Source organism: Triturus cristatus, chromosome 3_2 (assembly GCF_964204655.1).
Source record: "Triturus cristatus chromosome 3_2, aTriCri1.1, whole genome shotgun sequence".
Classification (NCBI taxonomy): domain Eukaryota; kingdom Metazoa; phylum Chordata; class Amphibia; order Caudata; family Salamandridae; genus Triturus; species Triturus cristatus.
Genome location: NC_140584.1, coordinates 1,063,065,381 through 1,063,084,395, shown reverse-complemented (window position 1 = coordinate 1,063,084,395; position 19,015 = coordinate 1,063,065,381). Strand labels below are relative to the sequence as shown.

Here is a 19,015-nt window from a genome sequence, read left to right as displayed (position 1 = left end):
GGGATGTGCCGCTGACCCAACATAGTCGGACAGGTTTCCCTGATGCTGCGTCCATTGGAACTTCAGGTCCCACTACAGAGCCCGCATATGCCACCTGGCATGACTGATCAGTAGGATGCAAGAGGCCCAGCAGTCTCAGGGTCTTCCTGACCAAAACCCAGGACCAGAGGGAATCAGATGCATCTTAGGAACATTGATGGAAAACCCCAGCAACTGCAGGAGGTCGACAGTAGTCTGGAGGCAGGAGACGACTGCCTGGGGCGAGCCCGCCTTCAACAGCTAGTTGTCGAGATAGGGGAAGACTGAAACCCCTGATCTGCGGCACCGCCATCACTTACGTGAACACCCAAGGCGCGCTGGTAAGGCCGAAAGGGAGCACGGTGAACTGAATGTGCTCGTGGCCTACCGTGAACCGTAGGTAACACCGGTGGGCCGGCAGGATGGGGATATGAAACTAAGCATCCTGCAGGTCCAACGCTACCATCCAGTCTTGCGGGTCTAGGGCAGACAAGACCTGAGCAAGCGTGAGCATCTTGAACTTCTCCTTCCGGAGGAAGTGACTGATGTTCCGGAGGTTTAAGATAGGACGCAGGCCCTTGTCCTACTTTGAAATCAAGTAGTAGTGGGAATAACATCCACAACCTGCTTCTGGCGTCAGAACGCGCTCAATGGTCCCCTTGGCCAAGAGGGCCGCAACTTCCTGCTGGAGAAGTGCCAAGTGATCCCCCGACATGCGGTGGGACTGAGGCGGCATGGCTGGAGGGGTAGTCTCGAAGGGAAGGGAGTAGCCCCGTCGGACTATCTGCAGAACTCACCTGTACGAAGTGATGGTGCGCAGGTGGGGAAGGTGATGGCGAATCCTGCCACCACCTGGCATCTGGTGGGCCTGAAACACCGGACTAGGAAGGTTTTGAGGCAGCGGCGTCAGGGGTGGACTGTCCTGCCTGCTGGCCCAGTGACCCACCTCGGCAAGCACCCCGATCCCGGCTGCACTGAGACTGCACAGGCCGGCGGCTCTGAAAGGAACACGTTTATGTGCCTCGACCCGGACCCCGAAAGGAGCGAAAAGCAGACTCCACGGGAGTGCGCGTGGTGGCAAGACCTAAGGACTGGGCTGTAGCCCGGGAGTCCTTAGAGCGCTACAAAGTGCTATTCGCCTTGTCACCAAAAAGGCAAGTGCCATCAAAGGGCATGTCCAACAAAGTGTTCTGGATATCCCCTGAGAAGCCAGTAGTTCTGAGCCAAGCGTAATGGCGTAGCGCCACCGTTGTGGAAATTGCCCTTCCGAGGGAGTAGGCTGTGTCAAGACCACAACGGATTGTGAATTTCGCAGCATCCCTCCCTTCGGTAATGGCTTGGGAGAGCACCGCCAGAGCCTCCACTGGACACTGAGGCAACACCTGTGCGACTGCGTCCCACACAGAGTGGGAATAGCAGCCCAACAGGCGTGCAGTATTGACCGTCCGCAAGTCAGAACTGGCAGAGGTGAAAATCTTTTTCCCAAACTGCTCCAGTTTTTATACTCCTTGTCAAGAGGTGCGGAAGAGAACGCACTCGGAGAGGCAGAGGCCTGGACCATCAGGCGTTGGGTGTTGCGTGAGAAATTTGGGGTCGCCAGGGACCAGGCGATGACGTCGTGCCACACTCTTATCCACAGGAACCCCTGTGTTAGGCTTGGTCCAGGTGCTTAACAGAATATCTGTGAGTGCATCATTAAAGGGCAGCAGCAGCTCCGTAAAGGAGGTCGCTGGCTGCAGCACCTCAGTCAGGAGATTGGTCCTAATAGGCACAGATGGGAGCTCGAGGTTAAGATTCTCAGCCGCCCTACGCAACACCACAGAAAAAGTCCCAACCTCTTCCGTAGCTACGGAAGCAGGGGACAGTGTACCAGGGTGTGGAGAGAAATCCAGATCGCCTGGACCTTCCATATCACCCTCCCACTTTGGTTCATCGTCACATTGAGCTGCGAGAGGCTCCTCGGACCCCTCCCAGTACTCTCCTTCGTCCACAGGCCATGTAAGAGGTCGGTAAGGACGAGGGGCCCGAGAAAGGGAGTAAACGAACCACCTTGAATTGTAATTGGAGGATAATAGACCAATCCAGGGTCGACGTAGTCCAGCCCCGTAGGCGAAGGCGTCGTGTCCGGACTCGGCCCCGACACCGGAGGCGGAGTTAGGCCCGGCACCGGTCCCGGCGCCAAAGCCGGAATCGCCCCAGGGTATCGAGCCAGCGCAACCACCCCAAGGGGTCCTGAAGGCAATCCGGAGGGATCCGACGTGGGAAACAAACGGCGCATGGCCGACAGGAATACCTGTACTTCTACCGAAGTTGTGTGCGGGCCCGGGTAAGGTCCAGTAGGCCGCAGGCAACAACGGAGGCTCCACCGGAGCCACGGAGGAGAGACAACGTGTCCCGCGACCGGTGAGGGGTAGACGAAGAGCAACGTCGCTTCTTCGACTTTTTATGGCGCCTTGACTTACCTGTCCCCGATTCCGGACGAACGATGGTGTCGGCCCCGCGACCTGTCCCTCAACCTCCCACAGGAGCAGGACCTTGAGCGGCGTGGAGCTGATTGCCAGGCCTCCAACAACTTTCGGGAACGCTCCCCCAAAGCCTTCAGCACCATGGCCCGACAATCGGGGCATGCCTCGGGGTTATGGGCGTGCCCCAAGCAGGAGAGACACACGTCATGCAGGTCCGCCACCGACTTGGTCCGACGGCAGTCCCTACAGGACTTAAACCCGGACATTTCTACTGCACCAGGAGTCGAGTACTCGACAAAGCAAGAGAAACAAGTTAAAAGATTAACTATGAGTACCGCTCTCTCTCGGATCTGCGCTTGCTGGCGCGGAAAAAGAAAGAACTGACGTCAGCGCGCGTGGGCGCGTTTAAGTAGCTCTGACGACGTCATCTGGGTGACTACAACTCCAGCGACGTATGCGGAGCCGCTCGACGACACTTACCGACGCGCAAGTGTACTGCTGATGAAACCTTTCCAGATCCACTCTGACGCCTGGAGATATTTCTAAGGTAAGGAATCTATCACGAACGTCTGTCTTTCAGATAACGATATATCTGTAAGAAACATAGGTTAATTACAGATTCCTTACCGCCCCACCCATCCTCCCCGTTCTGCGAACTGATTTCTAGGGTTAAGGACATCCTTTCAGGGACCTAGTTTTGTGCACCAGTGGTCAGTGACTTGCTTTGCATTTCTGGCGTGGAAAGTCGTGTACAGAACTGACGTCAGCGCGCAAAGGCGGCGTCTAAGTAGCTGCCACGACGCCAATGACTAACACGGAGCCGACCGACACCACCTTTCGACGTGCAGAGGTACTGCTGACAAAAAACTTTCCGTATCCAGTCTGATGCCTGGGGGTAATTCTAAGGTAAGGAATCTATAATTTACCTAGGTTTCTTACACGTATATCGTTACCGAAGGTAAGTAACTTGTTCTTTACTACAGTAATATGGAAGAATGACCCATGTAGAGGACTTTCTGTATGCAGTAATGGCTGGGAGATGTATCATAATAGATGAGAATTGCAGACCAGATTTTGCTAAATGGAGAAGATAAGATAATAATAGATCCTCCTGTAGGAGTGTTTGGTCGATGGTCTTTTGGTCTCTCTAAGAATGCCCATGCTCTCATGCAAAAGACTTTAGTGTCCATACTGCAGGGATTCAGGAGCCACGCTGTCTAGCTCAGTCAGGGAAGGTTTGAGTGGAAAAATTGTCCCTCCGAGCTTGTAGAGGAGATCTGGTCTGCATGACAGCCTCCTGTACGGTCTTTCTGACAGGTGGAGGAGATCAGGGTACCACCCCTGGTGAGGCCATACCAGCTATCAGGATCATTCTGGTGCTGGCCCGGTACAGTGTTTTGAGGACTGTCTATCAGGGGAATAGGAGGAAACACGTATAGAAATGTTGCTGACCAGTCGATCAAAAAGGCATTCCCCTTTGTTACTATTTGAGAGTACCTGGATGAGAAGTCTGGGCATTTGTTGTTGTTTTCCTCTACGTACATGTCGATCAACAGATGCCCCCATTTGGCTGAGACACTCTGCTTGTATGTTCCAGACTCCTGGCCGGTGAATCGAGATTGTCAACATCCTCGCTAAGAGCCAGTTTCAGATGGCCTGTGATTAAATGGATAGGGGCGAGAGCAAGTGCCCCTTTGCTGTTGTAGACAGTGAATCATGGTAGTGCTGTCCGTTTGGACAGGAGAGCGCAGTTTGAATGGATGGATGGAGAAAATTACTTGAGCACTAGATGGACTGCTCGCAGCTCCAGCATGTTGATATGGTACAGTTGCTAGTTGGCCGACCACAAGGCGCTGTGTCTGTAGGGCACCCCAGTGACATAACATTAGCACCCACAGCCCCTGCTGTGCGGGAGGTCCTTGAGAAAAAGTGGTAGGTGGTGGGCTGCGAAGGGGTGTGGGAGGGCCTCTATGTTCTTTGCAAGGGGAGCCCCCTCTAGTTTCCTTACACCACTAGTGCACCCATATGAGCATCACAGCCCTGGAGAGATGCATGTGTTATGAGCATCTGCGTTGTGTGTCTGGCAAAAAGGCATGATAGTGAACTTTTTACAGCCAGTGACAGGGTGAGCTTGCCGTCCCAATGGTGTGTGAAGTGATTACACGGATCCTCCAGATTCTGTTGTAGAGGTCTCATGTGCAGTCTGGCATTGGACAAAGGAATACACATGAAGCCATTGATCCTTGGAGAGACACCCTCTGTATGGCCAAAGAGTGTGAAGGAGATTGGCCCCCTACTGAGCGATGGAGGATAGTCTCTGCTCCGAAGGACACACTTTTACGATTTTTATGTTCAGGGTTGAACCTAGGTAGTGTAGTCTCGGATTTGGATTTTTCAACATTGACCTGGCACTTTAGCGACATTGACACTTTTCCAATTTTTGTGGACAGGGTCGAACCTAGGTAGTGTAGACTTTGTGTTGGATTTTTCAACATTGACCCGAAGACCTAAAGATTGAAGGGTCTCGATATAGATATGGTAGTGTTTTTTCCATTTGATTTGAAGAGGAGCTTTTAACTAGCCAGTCGTCTAGTATGGGTAGACTATTCTTTTTGTTCATAAGGGTGCTGCTACGACGGCTATGCACTTTGAGAATGTGCGGGGGCTGATTTCAGGCCAAAAGGTAGCACGTTGTACTGGTAATGCTTGGATCTACTTTGAACCATAGGAACTTCCGATGCTTCCTGGCAATTGGGATAAGGAAGTAGGAATCCTGGAGATCAATGGAACCCAACCAGTCCCACTGATGGAGCTGGAGTATATCTGTTGGAGAGCAAGCATTCCGAATTTCTCCTTGTGTATGTATTTGTTTAACAGAAGCAAGTCCAGAATGGGCAGAATGAATTATTTGTTTGGGCCATTTTTCCTTCTGACAAAATACCGAGAGTATACACCTACTCCCCTTGGAGAGAATGGGACCTCCTCTATTGCCTTGCAAAGTAGAGTGGAGACTTTATTCCGTAGTAGCATCCGCTAAAGAAATGAGGCTTTTGAACGTGGAACAGCCAGACGAGAGGACTTGAAGCAAAATTAGTAAACCTTCTTTACAGTATTGAAGACCCAGTTGTCGCTGGTGATGGTGCACCACTTGTTACGATGTTTGGTGATACTTCCTCTTTCCTGCAGGCCCTTCAGGAAATACTGCCTGCCTTCCTTAGGTAGCTTTTCTGTAAATCTGTCCAGTGAGTCCCAGCGGGATTTATCATATCGTCCCACTAATGCTGCAGTGCTAGACACCTTCATGAATGAAGCAGATGAGCTGCACATTTTCATGGCCAAGGAATCCCAGTGTTTACTGCGGATGGACAGATGATGAAGCTGCAATGGAGTGCATCTTCTTGGAAGTGGCTATAATGAGAGTCTGGTGGAGGGTCGGTCCTCAGAAATAAAGGATCTTCATCTGGAGCCTTATATTTCTTTAATATTCTTGCTGGAACTGCTCGCAGTGAGGCTTGTGCAAGAAAAATGCACAATTACTTGTTGTAGCAGACCTGGGACCAAAGGAAGTAATGGTCTTGAGGAAAAATCTATGATGCAAGGTCTCGAAAATGACCAATGAGGTTGTGGTGGGTGCTGGAATATCAATGTTCAGTGAAGCAGCCCATCTAACCAATACCTCATTAAACATATTCAGGTCGTCTACTGGGGATACTCACTGGTGGAGTGTTGTCAAGTGTTGGTACCCCTCTTTGATGATTTCGTGGATGTCGACCATGTAGGGGATCTACGTGCACAGTGGGGTGATCTAGACCTTCAAGATCTTAGGGCAGATGTAATGGATCCTGTCCTGGTCCTTCTTCGAAATCTACTCCTTCTCCACGACCTGATTCTGTGCAGAGGAGTTGTCTCCCTAGGTAACTTGGATCTTGTTGGGGACCTAGGAGGGCTAGCTTGTGCCAAGCATGCGAGAGTAAAATTAGCTTTGAAGACTGTGTGCGGGAGAGACCGTGAATGTGAACATGTCCCTGAATATTGGGAGTCCGGACTCTGTAGAACAGGCCAGTTGCAGACACTGTCTAGTCATCATGCAGAGAGACAAATAGGGGTCTGAGGAGCCTTCAGCTGATGGCGAGATCTTTGTTTCCATGCAGAGGAGTGGGAAGAAGCTCCCGAAGATGCAGCTGAAGCTGGTACTTGTCTAGGAGACGAGTGATGCAACGTAGGCCTGTCAATGAGCGAATGTTGGCTCGTCATCAAACTACGATGCGCTGACGTCAATGGGAGTCTTGTGGAGGGATCGCAACATTCGGCTGGTGAGTGAGGCCTCAATGTCGAACGGCGCCTCGCTGCTGTAGATGGAGAACGCCTACAGGTTGTCTGACTCGCCGTCGATTGGTGCCTGGTTGCAACCGATGGAGATGTCTGCCTCAATGTCGAATGGCGCCTGGTTGCCGTAGACTGTGATTGTCTTGGTGAAGTGTGGTTCGACGTTGAAAGGCGATGTGGTAACGTCTATGGAGTCCACGTAGCAGTATGGCTCAACGAACAGCAATGGACGGACGTCGAAGGAGTTTGTCAAGTGTACCTGTTTTGATATTGACCGGTGGAGACCTGTCATCGACGGTGACATCTCCCTGTAAGTATTTGTTGACGTCAAGCAATGATGAATTGACGATGGGACTTTCGACAACGTGAGCTATGACTGCTTGCGCTAGCATTTCGCCGTAGATGGAGACCTTTCGGTGTAGAGTCTCTCTATGTCGGTTGTCGACGTTTAGTCACTAATAGCGGATTTGCAGGCGAACAGTCCCTCATGGCTGAGGGCACTATCGACGCCGATCCTGATGTGGAACAAATAGGTTTTTTTCCTACATCAAGATACTGATCTTGTTCGCCTTTTCTCACGCCTGTCAGAAGATCTGCCTTCACGGCTCTACAGACTACCACTGGCAAAGAGGCTTTGTGTTTTTCAGAAGAGGCACCCAATGGTAAGCTCACATAAGTCTAGGTGTAGTATCACGGACACCAGCATTCTGTAAGCCAAGTACAAATAATCATTAGTGTACTGAGAAGGCGTAAACCTTCCACCTCCTCCTAGTCATCTTCATCATGGGGAATGTGCTGAATGTCCTATATAGGATCCACAATTAGCCTCTAGCCATATGTCATTTTTAGTTTTGTGGCATGGGCATTGTGGGGAAGTCTTCCTGTACCAAGTTATGGCCTTTGGTGATTTCACAGTATGATATCAGATGAGATCTAGCCAAACTTTGCTTCAGACCTTGACTGGATCCAGAGGCCATCTAGAGCAGAGGCTGGTAATAAATGAGCTGGAATCGGTGTGGCTTTTGGCAAAAGTGTGGCAGCATAGTCTGGCACTAAAATGGGCTTGGCAGGGGTTAGTCTGAGATGGGGAAGGCAGTTAGTGGATCCAGGGGGCCAAAGGCACTTAATGGGGGACCTAGAATCATCCGAAAAAACAGCAGTATCACCTCATTGAAGATATGAGCTTACTGCATAGTCAAGGATGGCACTGAAAAACACGGGTGCACCAGGTCCACCTGAGGAATGGGGTCAGATGTAGATGGCGGAGTCAGGTCCTTAGAAAGCCCACAGCAAAACCACTTTTTTGTGATTGTACCAGGGACATGCCTTTTGCTAACTGGAGGTTGGAGGTTGGATCAGCAGCAGGCTCAGGACTTTGAACACAGACAACCTTGCTTTTTTTGCTCAGAAATGTGCAGCTTCACATCATGCTCCGTGAAAACCTTGGGATATATCATGGAGCACTTGTCACATGACTTATCGTAATACTTGCAGCTTAGATATTGAAGGCGCAGATCTTTCGGGTCTCTAACTGACATGTATTCTGCAGGTGCAGCATGGTTTAAAATCAATATATTTTAGAGGGGAAATTTACCCTATCTGCACACTGTTTCAGGAAAAGTTTCAATGTAGAGTCTGGCACCTGGGAGAATTCAAAAGGTGAGGAATCTGCAGTTAGAAGTATCCATCAAAATATTTGCTTTGTCAAAAACACTGGAAACAATTAGCTCAAATAAGGGTTGGACCTCCAGGTGACAAGAGCCATTCTATAGAACACTCAAAATTGTAACCAACCGGCTGTAACCAACTGCATTTAAGAAGACTCAATTTGAAGAGCGAAGGCACAAACCTGTTTTTTGGGAAGAGAGCAACTGCTCCCTGTTACTACTGATTTGAAGAGGGATTGGACTGGAGGGATGACTGGGTTGTTGAGATGGTGGAGGAGTTGCAGCACCTATAAAGGAAGGTGAAATGTACTGGTTATATTTGCTTTAATGATGACTCTCCCACTCAATGGGCCAAGAAACAGACAGATTATGCTCTGAAATGTGAAGAAAATGTGTGGACTTCAGAATCTGCACTTTTCAGAAAAATGCGCAGTGTTCGGATACGCGAACTCAGTCACTGAGCAAAATAGCTAATTGGGTTTCACCTTACCACCACCTTCATCAGATCAACAATAGGGTAGCCTTAAGCCACATGGGACTACTAAAGCTGCCACTTTACAGAGGGAGGAGTTAATAAACAAAATTAACTAAAGTATGCTCTAACCATCAATAAACAAAACTGAGGCATGCAAGATGGCCCCCACTGGTGTCAGCAGACATATCACTGAGAACGTATTACACTCATATATATGATCTAACATTCCCAAAGACTGCCCTGATCACACATTTTCAATCAGCTGCGAAGGACAAATTGCATGACGAATGTGCAACGTTCCAAGAAAAATTAAAATGAGGTAAATGAGCAACTCCAACTGGTATAACCGAGTAAGTGATGTGTAAAAAAAATAATACTGTACCAGAACAGAGCTATAACCAAAAATGGAAGTGTTAGCTAAAAATTAAAAGTAATGAAGATGGGTATGTAATTATAAACATTATAAAAAAATATCTTTCAAAGCATGAGATGAACAGAAAAAGACAAGTGTGGTATCTTACCTCCAGCCTGTATTTTGCTAGCCAAACCAGCAGGTAAGTGAGCAAGTACCAACTGAGGCCTGAAATGGAAAAAGATTTTTAAAAAACACATAAAAATACTTTTCAAATAATGAAAAAGAAATACCAATAACATTGGTCTGTCACACACTAGATGGATTTTCATGTTAAAAAAAATATATAAAATCAGTTCTAAAGCTAATGCACATTTGACACGTTGAAAAGAAACTCGCCAACCAACTTTGTAGGTAGTCTCTCTATGATCCAGGGAATCCTTCAGAATTCCATCTTACTTCTGAAACTATGTTAACACGAACTCTGAAATAGTTTCCTAACATGGATACCTGTATGTTATAATTCTTTAGCTTTTGGTTGTAATTGGTTTCCATCACTCAATATAAACAATTCTGGTGAAATATTAATTAATGGTATTTGCAAAATGTAACTCATTTAGTTGTAATTTATGAAAATTTTAGCCTCCCTTTGTAAATTTCCCTTGGACCTCAAATTGTGGCGATAGTCAGTGGTGGTGCATCGCCCCTGCAAAAAAGTCAGGAAAGGCAAAATAAAACGACACTCGTTTTATTTCTTCTTTCCTGCTGAGTCTTGGGGGTGGGGCCTGGGAGGTGACAGCACTGAGGGGAGTGGTAGTGCACTCTCTTCACTAGACACGAAGGTTTGACCGGCCGTCTCAGGCCGTCCAAGCCGTCATGTGCAATGTAGCTTTCTCCAACCCCAGCTACATTGCTGGGGTTGGATAAAGCAGGTACGGACTCCCAGTCTGTCCTGGAGCACAAATCGAGGGCGCTCAGGCCAACCCTGAAGCTGCTTTTATGTGAGAGCAGCTTCAGCATTGGCCGCAGGAAATTCTGGGAGCCTGTGCTGAGGAAGAACGGCAGAGGAGTGCCCCCCTCACTTCGCGACTCCTATGTCCCCTCTCAACCACTCACCCGCCCGGCCACTCGTCACAAACACCGGCCGCTACTATATATAGTTACCAGTAGATTAAAGTACGAAAAACTATTTTCACATTAATAATTAGTGCATTAGCTTAGGTGAACATTAGAAACGGAAGCACAAGTTACTTACCTTCAGTAATGATGTATCTGTCAGACACAAATGATAGTTATAGATTACTTACCTTAGAACTACCCCTAGGCGTCAGACTGGATCTGGAGAATATCTTATGGCAGTACCCATGCGTGCCGTTAAGTGGCGTCAGTCGACTCCGCGTGTCTACTTAGACGTCGCCCATGTGCGCTGACTTCAGTTGTGACACGACTTTGCACACCAAAAGCGCAGAGCCATGCAAGACATTGACCACTGGTGCACATAACAAGGGCCCTGGAAGGGAGTCCCTATCCCTAGAAGTTATGTTATTTTAAAGAGATTTGTACAGCACATTGCTGCCCCAGCGAAATGGGTGCCCCAGCGCTACCGAGGTAAAACATTGTAAGATGGAAAACAGGGGAGGTGTGGATTCGCTTGGGAACAGACACGTTTATACAGCCTGCCTGAAAGCCTGGTGATTCCGGATAACTCTGATAGACACAGGCAGAGTTCGAGAGTATGGACACCAGCGTCTGAAGTCAGATCGCCGAACAGGGAGGATGGCTGGGGCGGTAAGGAATCTATAACTAACATAAGTCTCTTACAGATACATTGTTACCGAAGGTAAGTAACTTGTTCATCTGAAAGAGACCATGATTTATAGATTCCTTACCTTAGAATAAATGCCCCGGGCATGCCAAACCCGGAGGTGGGTCTGCAAACTAAATTCACACCAGAAAATTCTGGAGAACAGAACGGCCAAAATAGCCGTCCCTCTGGACTTGGCTGTCTAGGCAATAATGTTTTGTGAACATGCGCAGAGATGGCTATGTGGTCACCTGACCAATGTCAATGAGTGGGACTCCACGTCCCAAGGAAGTAGTAGCTGCTGTAGCACTGTTGGAGTGGGCACGCAGTACCACTGAAGCTTCCTTTTTTGCTAAGGAATAGCAGATTTTAATACATAGGACAACCCACCTAGAGATGGTGTGCTTTTGCACAGCCCGACCTTTCTTAGAGCAAACATAGCCAACAAAGAATTAACCGTCCACGCGGAAATCCTTCGTGCGGTCGAGATAGAAAGACAGTGCACGTTTTGAGTCCTGCGGTTGAAGTCTCTCCTCCTCCTTGCAAGTGTGCAGAGGTGGGAAGAAGGTAAGCAAAGTTATGGTCTGTTGTAAATGGAAAGAGGTAACCACTTTGGGAAGAAAAAAGGGCCTCGTGCGAAGGACCACTTTGTCCGGATGAGTAGCAAGAAAGGAATATGCTATTTACCAGTATGCATCTATTCTTGGCATGTAGAGCTGCAGATCTATACACTGTGCATAGATCGCCATGTGGTATTGGGCCCGGATGTTCGCAGTTTGTTTTTCCTCTTGGAAAGTCTTTGGAAGTCACGAGTTCGGCGACTCCTCCCTTGGTTCGTATTGCGCATGGGCTTCGGCTCCATCCTCAGATTATTTTTCGCCAGCAGGGAAAGATGGAGCGTAGTAGTAACAGTAAAGAAACCCATGTGTGTTGTATCTAAATAAGATAAAACTGGAACGGATACAGGAGGCGGGTGGGCGTGCATAGATCTGCAGCTCTACATGCCAAGAACAGATGCATACTGGTAAGTAGCATATTTCGTTCGAGGCATATGAGCTGCAGATTATACACTGTGCATAGATTATATAGCAGTACCCAACCCTAGCGGCGACCACCGGCATCCGTTGCAGTTGTTTGGAACAGTGTTTTTAGTACAGCCTGGCCCACACTAGCTTGTTGCTTGGTTTGCACATCTACACAGTAATGTTTTGTGAAAGTGTGCGGTGTTGACCATGTCGCTGCTTTGCAGATGTCATCTAGTGGAATGTTTCCTAGAAAAGCCATAGAAGCCCCTATCTTCCTTGTAGAGTGGGCTTTAGGGGGAACAGATAGCGTTCGTTTTGCTTTGTGGTAGCAAATCTGTATGCATTTTACAATCCACCTAGCTATCCCTGATTTAGAAATAGGGTTGCCTTTATGTGGTGGAGAGAAAGAGACAAATAGCGGTTTGGTTTTTCTGAAAGGTTGTGTTCTTTGGATATAGTAAAGTAAGGCCCTTTTAACATCCAGTGTGTGTAAAGCCCTTTCCGCAACGGTTTGAGGTTGTGAGAAAAAGACTGGTAATTCTACCGACTGGTTTAGATGGAAGGGAGAAATGATTTTGGGTAGAAATTTTGGGTTGGTACGGAGTACAACCTTGTGCTGATGCATTTGGAGAAAAGGTTCCTGTATAGTGAGTGCTTGTATTTCACTAACATTTCTAAGGGAAGTAATGGCCACTAGAAATGCTGTTTTCCATGTGAGAAATTGCAGCTCACATTTATGTAATGGTTCGAAAGGGGGTCCCATTAGCCTTGTGAGAACTATATTCAAATTCCAGACAGGTGAGGGTGGTACTCTGGGTGGAATTACTCTTTTGAGGCCTTCCATAAAGGCCTTGATGGCAGGCACCCTGAAAAGTGATAGGTGCTGCCTGTTTTGTAAGTAAGCAGCAATTGCTGCGAGGTGTAACCGAATGGATGTATATGATAGGTTACACCTTTGTAGATGGAGCAAGTAACATATGATGTGCTGTATGGACACATTTAGAGGGTTGATTGTGTTGTTGTGGCAGTAAACAACAAATCTTTTCCACTTTGCAGCATAGCATGCCCTAGTAGTAGGGCGTCTAGCTTCCCTGATAATATTCATGCAATCAGGGGGAAGGTTAAGGTATCCGAATTCTAGGACCTCAGGAGCCAGATCGCAAGGTTGAGCTGAGCTGGGTCCGGGTGCCTGATCTCTCCATGGTTCTGGGTTAGGAGGCATGGTGAGAGGTGCAGCTTTTGGTGTGGTACTACCGAGAGTTCCAGCAGTGTGGTGTACCACGGTTGTCTGGCCCATGTTGGAGCTACTAGGATCAGTGTTGGGGAATGCTGTTGTAGCTTTCGCACCACTAATGGAATTAGTGGGAGAGGTGGAAAAGCGTATGCAAATTTGTTTGATCAGTTCATCCATATCGCATTGCCTTTGGACAATGGGTATGGATATCTCGCAGCGAAGCTTGGGCATTTTGTGTTTTCGTGGGTGGCGAATAGGTCTATGTGTGGAGGCCCCCACTTCTGAAAGAACGGGTGAAGAACCTGTGGGTGAAGTTCCCATTCGTGAATCTGTTGCGTTTGTCTGCTGAGCAGATCTGCCACGGTGTTTTGGACTCCTGGGACGTGTTGGGCCAGGAGAAAGATTTTCTGTGGAATTGCCCATCTCCATATGCTCTGTGCTAATTGAAAGAGCTGTGGAGAGTGTGTGCCCCCCTGTTTTTGAATGTAGTACATGGCAGTCATGTTGTCTGTGCGAATGAGGACTGCCTTGCTTGAAATCTGCGTCTGGAAGGATTTTAGGGCTAGGAAGATTGCCAGTAACTCCAGATGGTTGATGTGGAGTAACTTCTGTTGCGGCGTCCATGTGCCCTGTACTGTGAGATGTAACAGATGAGCTCCCCAGCCGGAGAGCGATGCGTCTGTTAGGATTATTTGTGGAACGGGGTCCAGGAACGGTCAACCTCTGGAAAGGTTTGTGGTGTTCCACCACTGCAGAGAGCGATGGGTGCGACCGTCCACCAACACCAGATCTGTCAGTTGTCCCTGGGCCTGGTTCCACTGGCGCGCTAAACACTCTTGGAGTGGACGCATCTGGAGTCTTGCATGGGGCACTATGAAAATGCAAGAGGCCATCATCCCTATCAGTTGCATAAACACCCTTGCTGGGAGCGAGTGTTGAAATATGAATTTTTGACGCAGAGCCTGTATATTTGCAATCCTGGCAGGATTGGGATAGGCTATGGCTTTGGAGGTGTCTATGGTGGCACCGAGGTATTGTTTTGTGTGTGATGGTACAAGGTGGGACTTTTGGTGGTTCACCGTGAAACCTAGCTGGTGAAGTAGTTGGATTGTAGCGGCGGTGTGTTGCACACATTGTTCGTAGGACGTGGCTTTTATTAGCCAGTCGTCCAAGTACGGGAAGACGTGAATGTGCTGTCTTCTGAGGTGTGCCGCCACTACTGCTAGGCACTTGGTGAATACCCTTGGTGCTGTTGTTACCCCGAACGGGAGCACCTTGAACTGGTAGTGTTGCCCGTCCACCACAAATCTGAGGTACTTTCGGTGAGACTGGTGTACTGGGATGTGAAAGTATGCGTCTTACTAGTCCAGAGTGGTGAGAAAATCGTTCTGGGAGAGGAGTGGAAGAACCTGTTGAAGGGTTACCATGTGAAAATGGTCCGAATGTATGTATGTGTTTAGAGGTCTGAGATCTAGGATGGGTCGTAGAGTCTCGTCTCTCTTTGGAATCAGAAAGTACAGGGAGTAGACCCCCAAATTCTGTTGATTTATGGGGACCTGCTCTATGGCTTCTTTTTGCAGGAGGGAGATCACCTCCTGTTTTAGTAGCGTAGTATGTTCTTGAGACATAGGGCGGTGCCTGGGTGGAATGTTTGGGGGGGTAGATGTTAGTTCTAGGCAATACCCTGACTGAATAATTTGGGTCACCCATCTGTCTGAGGTGATTGTCTCCCAGACGTGAAGGAAATGTTGTATTCTGCCCCCGACCGGAGTGGAATGGTCTGGAGGGAGCGGGGGAAAGTCATTGGGTAGTAGGTGTGGCAGAGCGGGTGGTATTTGTTTTGCCTCTGCCTTTATTATTATTGCCTCTGTATCCGCCTCTTTGATAACCCTTTGTGAAGGTAGATTGAGGAGGGGATTTGTAGGACGTGGATGCACTATCCGAGGAGTAGCCTCCGCCCGTGCCTCGAAAGGAAGATCGGTGAAAGGAGCGCCTAGGAGTGTGTGACTGTAGGGCTCCCATGGATTTCGCCGTGTCAGTATCTTTTTTCATCTTTGAGGGCTTCATCAACTTTTGGGCCAAATAGATTATCTTGGTCGAATGGGTGGTTCAATATAGAGGCTTGTACCTCAGGTTTAAAACCTGAAACTCTGAGCCAGGCATGGCGACGGAGAAGGACACTGGTGTTTATGGCCCTGGAGGCTGTATCTGCTGCATCTAGGGCACAGCAAATAGAGGTGTTAGTTATTATTTTTCCCTCTTGGATCAATTCATTAGCCCTGTTGTTGTATTTTTCAGGGAGATGGTGCATGATGGCCTCTAACTCATCATAATGCGCCCTGTTGTATCTGGCCAATAGCGCTTGCGTGTTGGCGATACGCCATATGTTGGCGACTTGTGACGCAGTGCGCTTCCCTGACGCGTCTAGGAGCTTGGACTCTTTGTCAGGTGGTGGTGCTTCGCCGGATGCCTGAGAGTTTGAGCGCTGCCTGGCTGTAGATACCACTAGGGAATCCAATGGTGCAGGGCCTTTAATGTATGAAGGGTCTGTGGGGGCGGCTTTGTATTTTTTCTCTATACGAGGGTTTAGGACCCTGGCCCTGACTGGGTCTTTAAAAACCTCCGGTGCATATTTAATCACTCCCTTTAACATAGGTAGGATGGCAGTAGACCTATGTGCGTTGTCAAAGGTGTCTAGGAGAAAATCTTCCTCCACTGGGTCAGTATGTAACTCCACCCCGTGGTAGTGTGCCGCCCTTTGTAATAGGTGGTGAAAACCTAAGGAATCTTCAGGTGGGGATGGCCTAGATGGGTAAAGGTCATCCTGTGGGACATCTGGGATGTCCGGATTATTATAGTCGTCCCATGGGTCTGGAGATCCAGTAGGGGTGGGGTCTTGTGGCACATCCGCTGGATCATAATATGGGTCTCCTAAATTGTCTGGGACAGGAGACAAGGTTGGGGAACGATGAGGCGGGGGTGGAGAGGGTGGAGGTGGGGAGGGTGGAGGAGGAAGGGAAGGCACTCTTAAAGGGGAGGTAGCAGTGTGTTTCCTCTTTGGAGGTGGAGGTGGAGCTGGGGCTGGTTTGTCCAAGTGTCTCTTTTTTGTAGACAATGTCAAATGTCCAGTTTTTGGATCCTTGGTGAGTGTCTTTTGGAGAGGATCCGGTGTGAAAAGTTCTTGCGACACTGGTTGTTCGGTCGGCGCCGAAGTTTTCGGGGCCGACGGCTTATTAGGCTTGTCTAAGCCGTGCTTCTTTGGGACCTCCGATTTTTTGGTCGGTGCCGAAGAAGGCTTTGGCACGGGAGTGTCGGTGCCGAGGGCCTTGTGATGTTTGGTCGCCACCGGAAGGGCAGGTTTCGACACCGAAGGCTTTGGTACTGGGTTCGGTGTGGAGATGGAGGCCGATCTTGTCTTCGGTGCCGAAGGGTGTTTTTCGGTACCACTGGTAGGCTGACTCGAGCCCGAGCTGCCGGAAGGCTTAATAGGCTTCTTCACCGGGCCCGAAGGCGGGGTGTAAGAAGCAGTATCCTTGGTCTTGCCTAGGCCCGAAGGCGTGACCGAAGCCTTTTTGGATATTGGTGTGGGAGGGGGTATTGTACTCACGACCCTCTGCGCCGGGGTGATGTCCTCCACATCTGAGTCGTCGGCCTCGGAAGCACTGACGAGTTAGTCCTCTTCTTCGATGTTCTGCTGTCCCGGAGCTTCGACGTCGTCCCCGAAGATGTCGACTGGAGCGGAGGTCGAGGAGTGCGCCATGTTGCGTCTAGCCCGTCGATCTCGAATAGTCTTTTTAGAGCGAAAAGACTTGCAGGCGGGACAGTCTCGGGCCTCGTGCTCAGGGGAGAGGCAGAGGTTGCACACCTCATGAAGATCGGTGTGGGGAAACTTGGACCCACATCGAGGGCACTTCTTGAAGGGAGTTCTTTCCATCAGCCGAGACCGGAATAGGCCCGAAGGCCGCCGTCGACGACCGGAATCGAAGAAGTGCCGAAGAGAAGGTGATTAAGATGATTTATTATCTGAAGGATCTCGATGAGCGAGGATTTTGCGTCGATCGTTGAACTGGAAAAGTTCGGAACCGGAGTGCGAAGTATTACATCCGAGCCCGATGGCGGAAAAAAACAATCTGAGGATGGAGCCGAAGCCCATGCGCAATACGAACCAAGGGAGGAGTCACCGAACTCGTGACTTCCAAAGACTTTCCAAGAGGAAAAACAAACTCCAAACATCCGGGCCCAACACCAGATGGCGATCTATGCACAGTGTATAATCTGCAGTTTATATGCCTCGAACAGGAGGTTTTGAGGACAGAGCTTGAAGCTCACTCATTCTGAGAGCAGATGTTATGGCGACAAGGCATTCTTCAGAGTAAGGAGTCTGATAGGGCAGTTACGAAGAGGCTCGAAGGGAGCACACAAGATATGTAAAGACAAGATTCAAGTCCCGGTGGGGCATTATGAACGGAGAAGGAGGAAAAAGATGAGTAATGCCCTTCAGAAATCTATTTACAATAGGGTCTTGAAAAGAGAAGGCTGATCAGGAAGGCAAAGAAATGCAGGTATGGCAGAGAGGTACCTTTAGGAATACCCAGGGCAGAGCCCTGCTGGGCTAAAGGAAGAATGAACAAGAGTACCTCTGAAAGGGGGGCATAAAGGGGATCCACCTCCTTTGCTGTGCACCATGCCACAAACCTGTTATATCTATACGCGCATACAGACTTTGTTGAGGGGAGCCTGGCTGCCAAGATGACATTACAAACTTCAGGTGGAAAGTCAAAAGCTGTCAACTGCCGCCTCTCAATCTCCACACAAGGAGGTGGAGGCTGGACAGCTTCGGGTGGGGGACCGTCCCCTGCTGCTGCGACAGAAGATCCTCCCGAAGAGGCAGTCGGATCGGAGGATCGATGGCCATGCTCAAGAGCACGAAGTACCCGACTCTTCGTGCTCAGTCCGGAGCTACAAGAATGACTTGGGCCAGGTCGCGCTTGATCTTCTTCAGCACTCTGGGTGGAAAGGCGTACAGGCGGAAAGGCGTACAGGTGGAAAAGCGTACAGGAGGCCGCAGTTCCACTTGAGTTGAAAAGAGTTGCCGAGCGTGTGCTGACTTGAAAATTCCAATGCGCAGAACTGCGGAAACTGTGCGTTCTCTTCGGTGGCAAACAGATCTAGAAAAGGCTCTCCCCACTGCTGAAACAGACCTTGCACCACACCTCTGAGTGAAGACACCATTTGTGATCTATCATGCAACAAAGGCTGAGCTTGTCTGCCCTCACATTCAGGGAACCTGCCAGGTGTTGAACCACCAGGGATATGCCCTGATGTGCCAGCCATGTCCAAAGGTGAAGAGCCTCTTTTTTTTTTTTTTTTTTTTTAAGTTTTCAAAACCTTTATTGTGCCATCAAAGTGTACACTGCTATTTAGCCAACAACCTGGAGGCAGGCAGCTAATGCTCGTGGCGTCACACCATCAGCGCGAATCAATGACATACACTGTCGAATTTATGTTCATGGAGCAGTATACTGGTCAAAACAACAAGAACAAACAACAACCTTGCCATGTAGCATCATGAGCGTGGTGCATACAGCTCACTAGTCGGTGTCAGACAGAAAAAGGAAATATTTCAATCGTCGTCTTAACAATACCTAG

General features: G+C 49.0%; 1 protein-coding gene across 7 annotated transcripts in view; it reads right to left on the bottom strand.

Moving 5' to 3' along the window:
* The window catches only part of GTF2I (general transcription factor IIi), a 1,662,009-nt gene that overhangs the window by 578,650 nt on the left and 1,064,344 nt on the right, over positions 1-19,015 (bottom strand). For all 7 annotated transcript variants that reach the window (XM_085649796.1, XM_085649797.1, XM_085649793.1 and 4 more), the window contains 2 exons: positions 9,473-9,531; positions 8,659-8,763 (listed from right to left, as the gene is read on the bottom strand). In XM_085649796.1, coding sequence (XP_085505922.1) covers positions 8,659-8,763; positions 9,473-9,531 — 164 coding nt within the window. The remainder of the gene's footprint in view (positions 1-8,658; positions 8,764-9,472; positions 9,532-19,015) is intronic.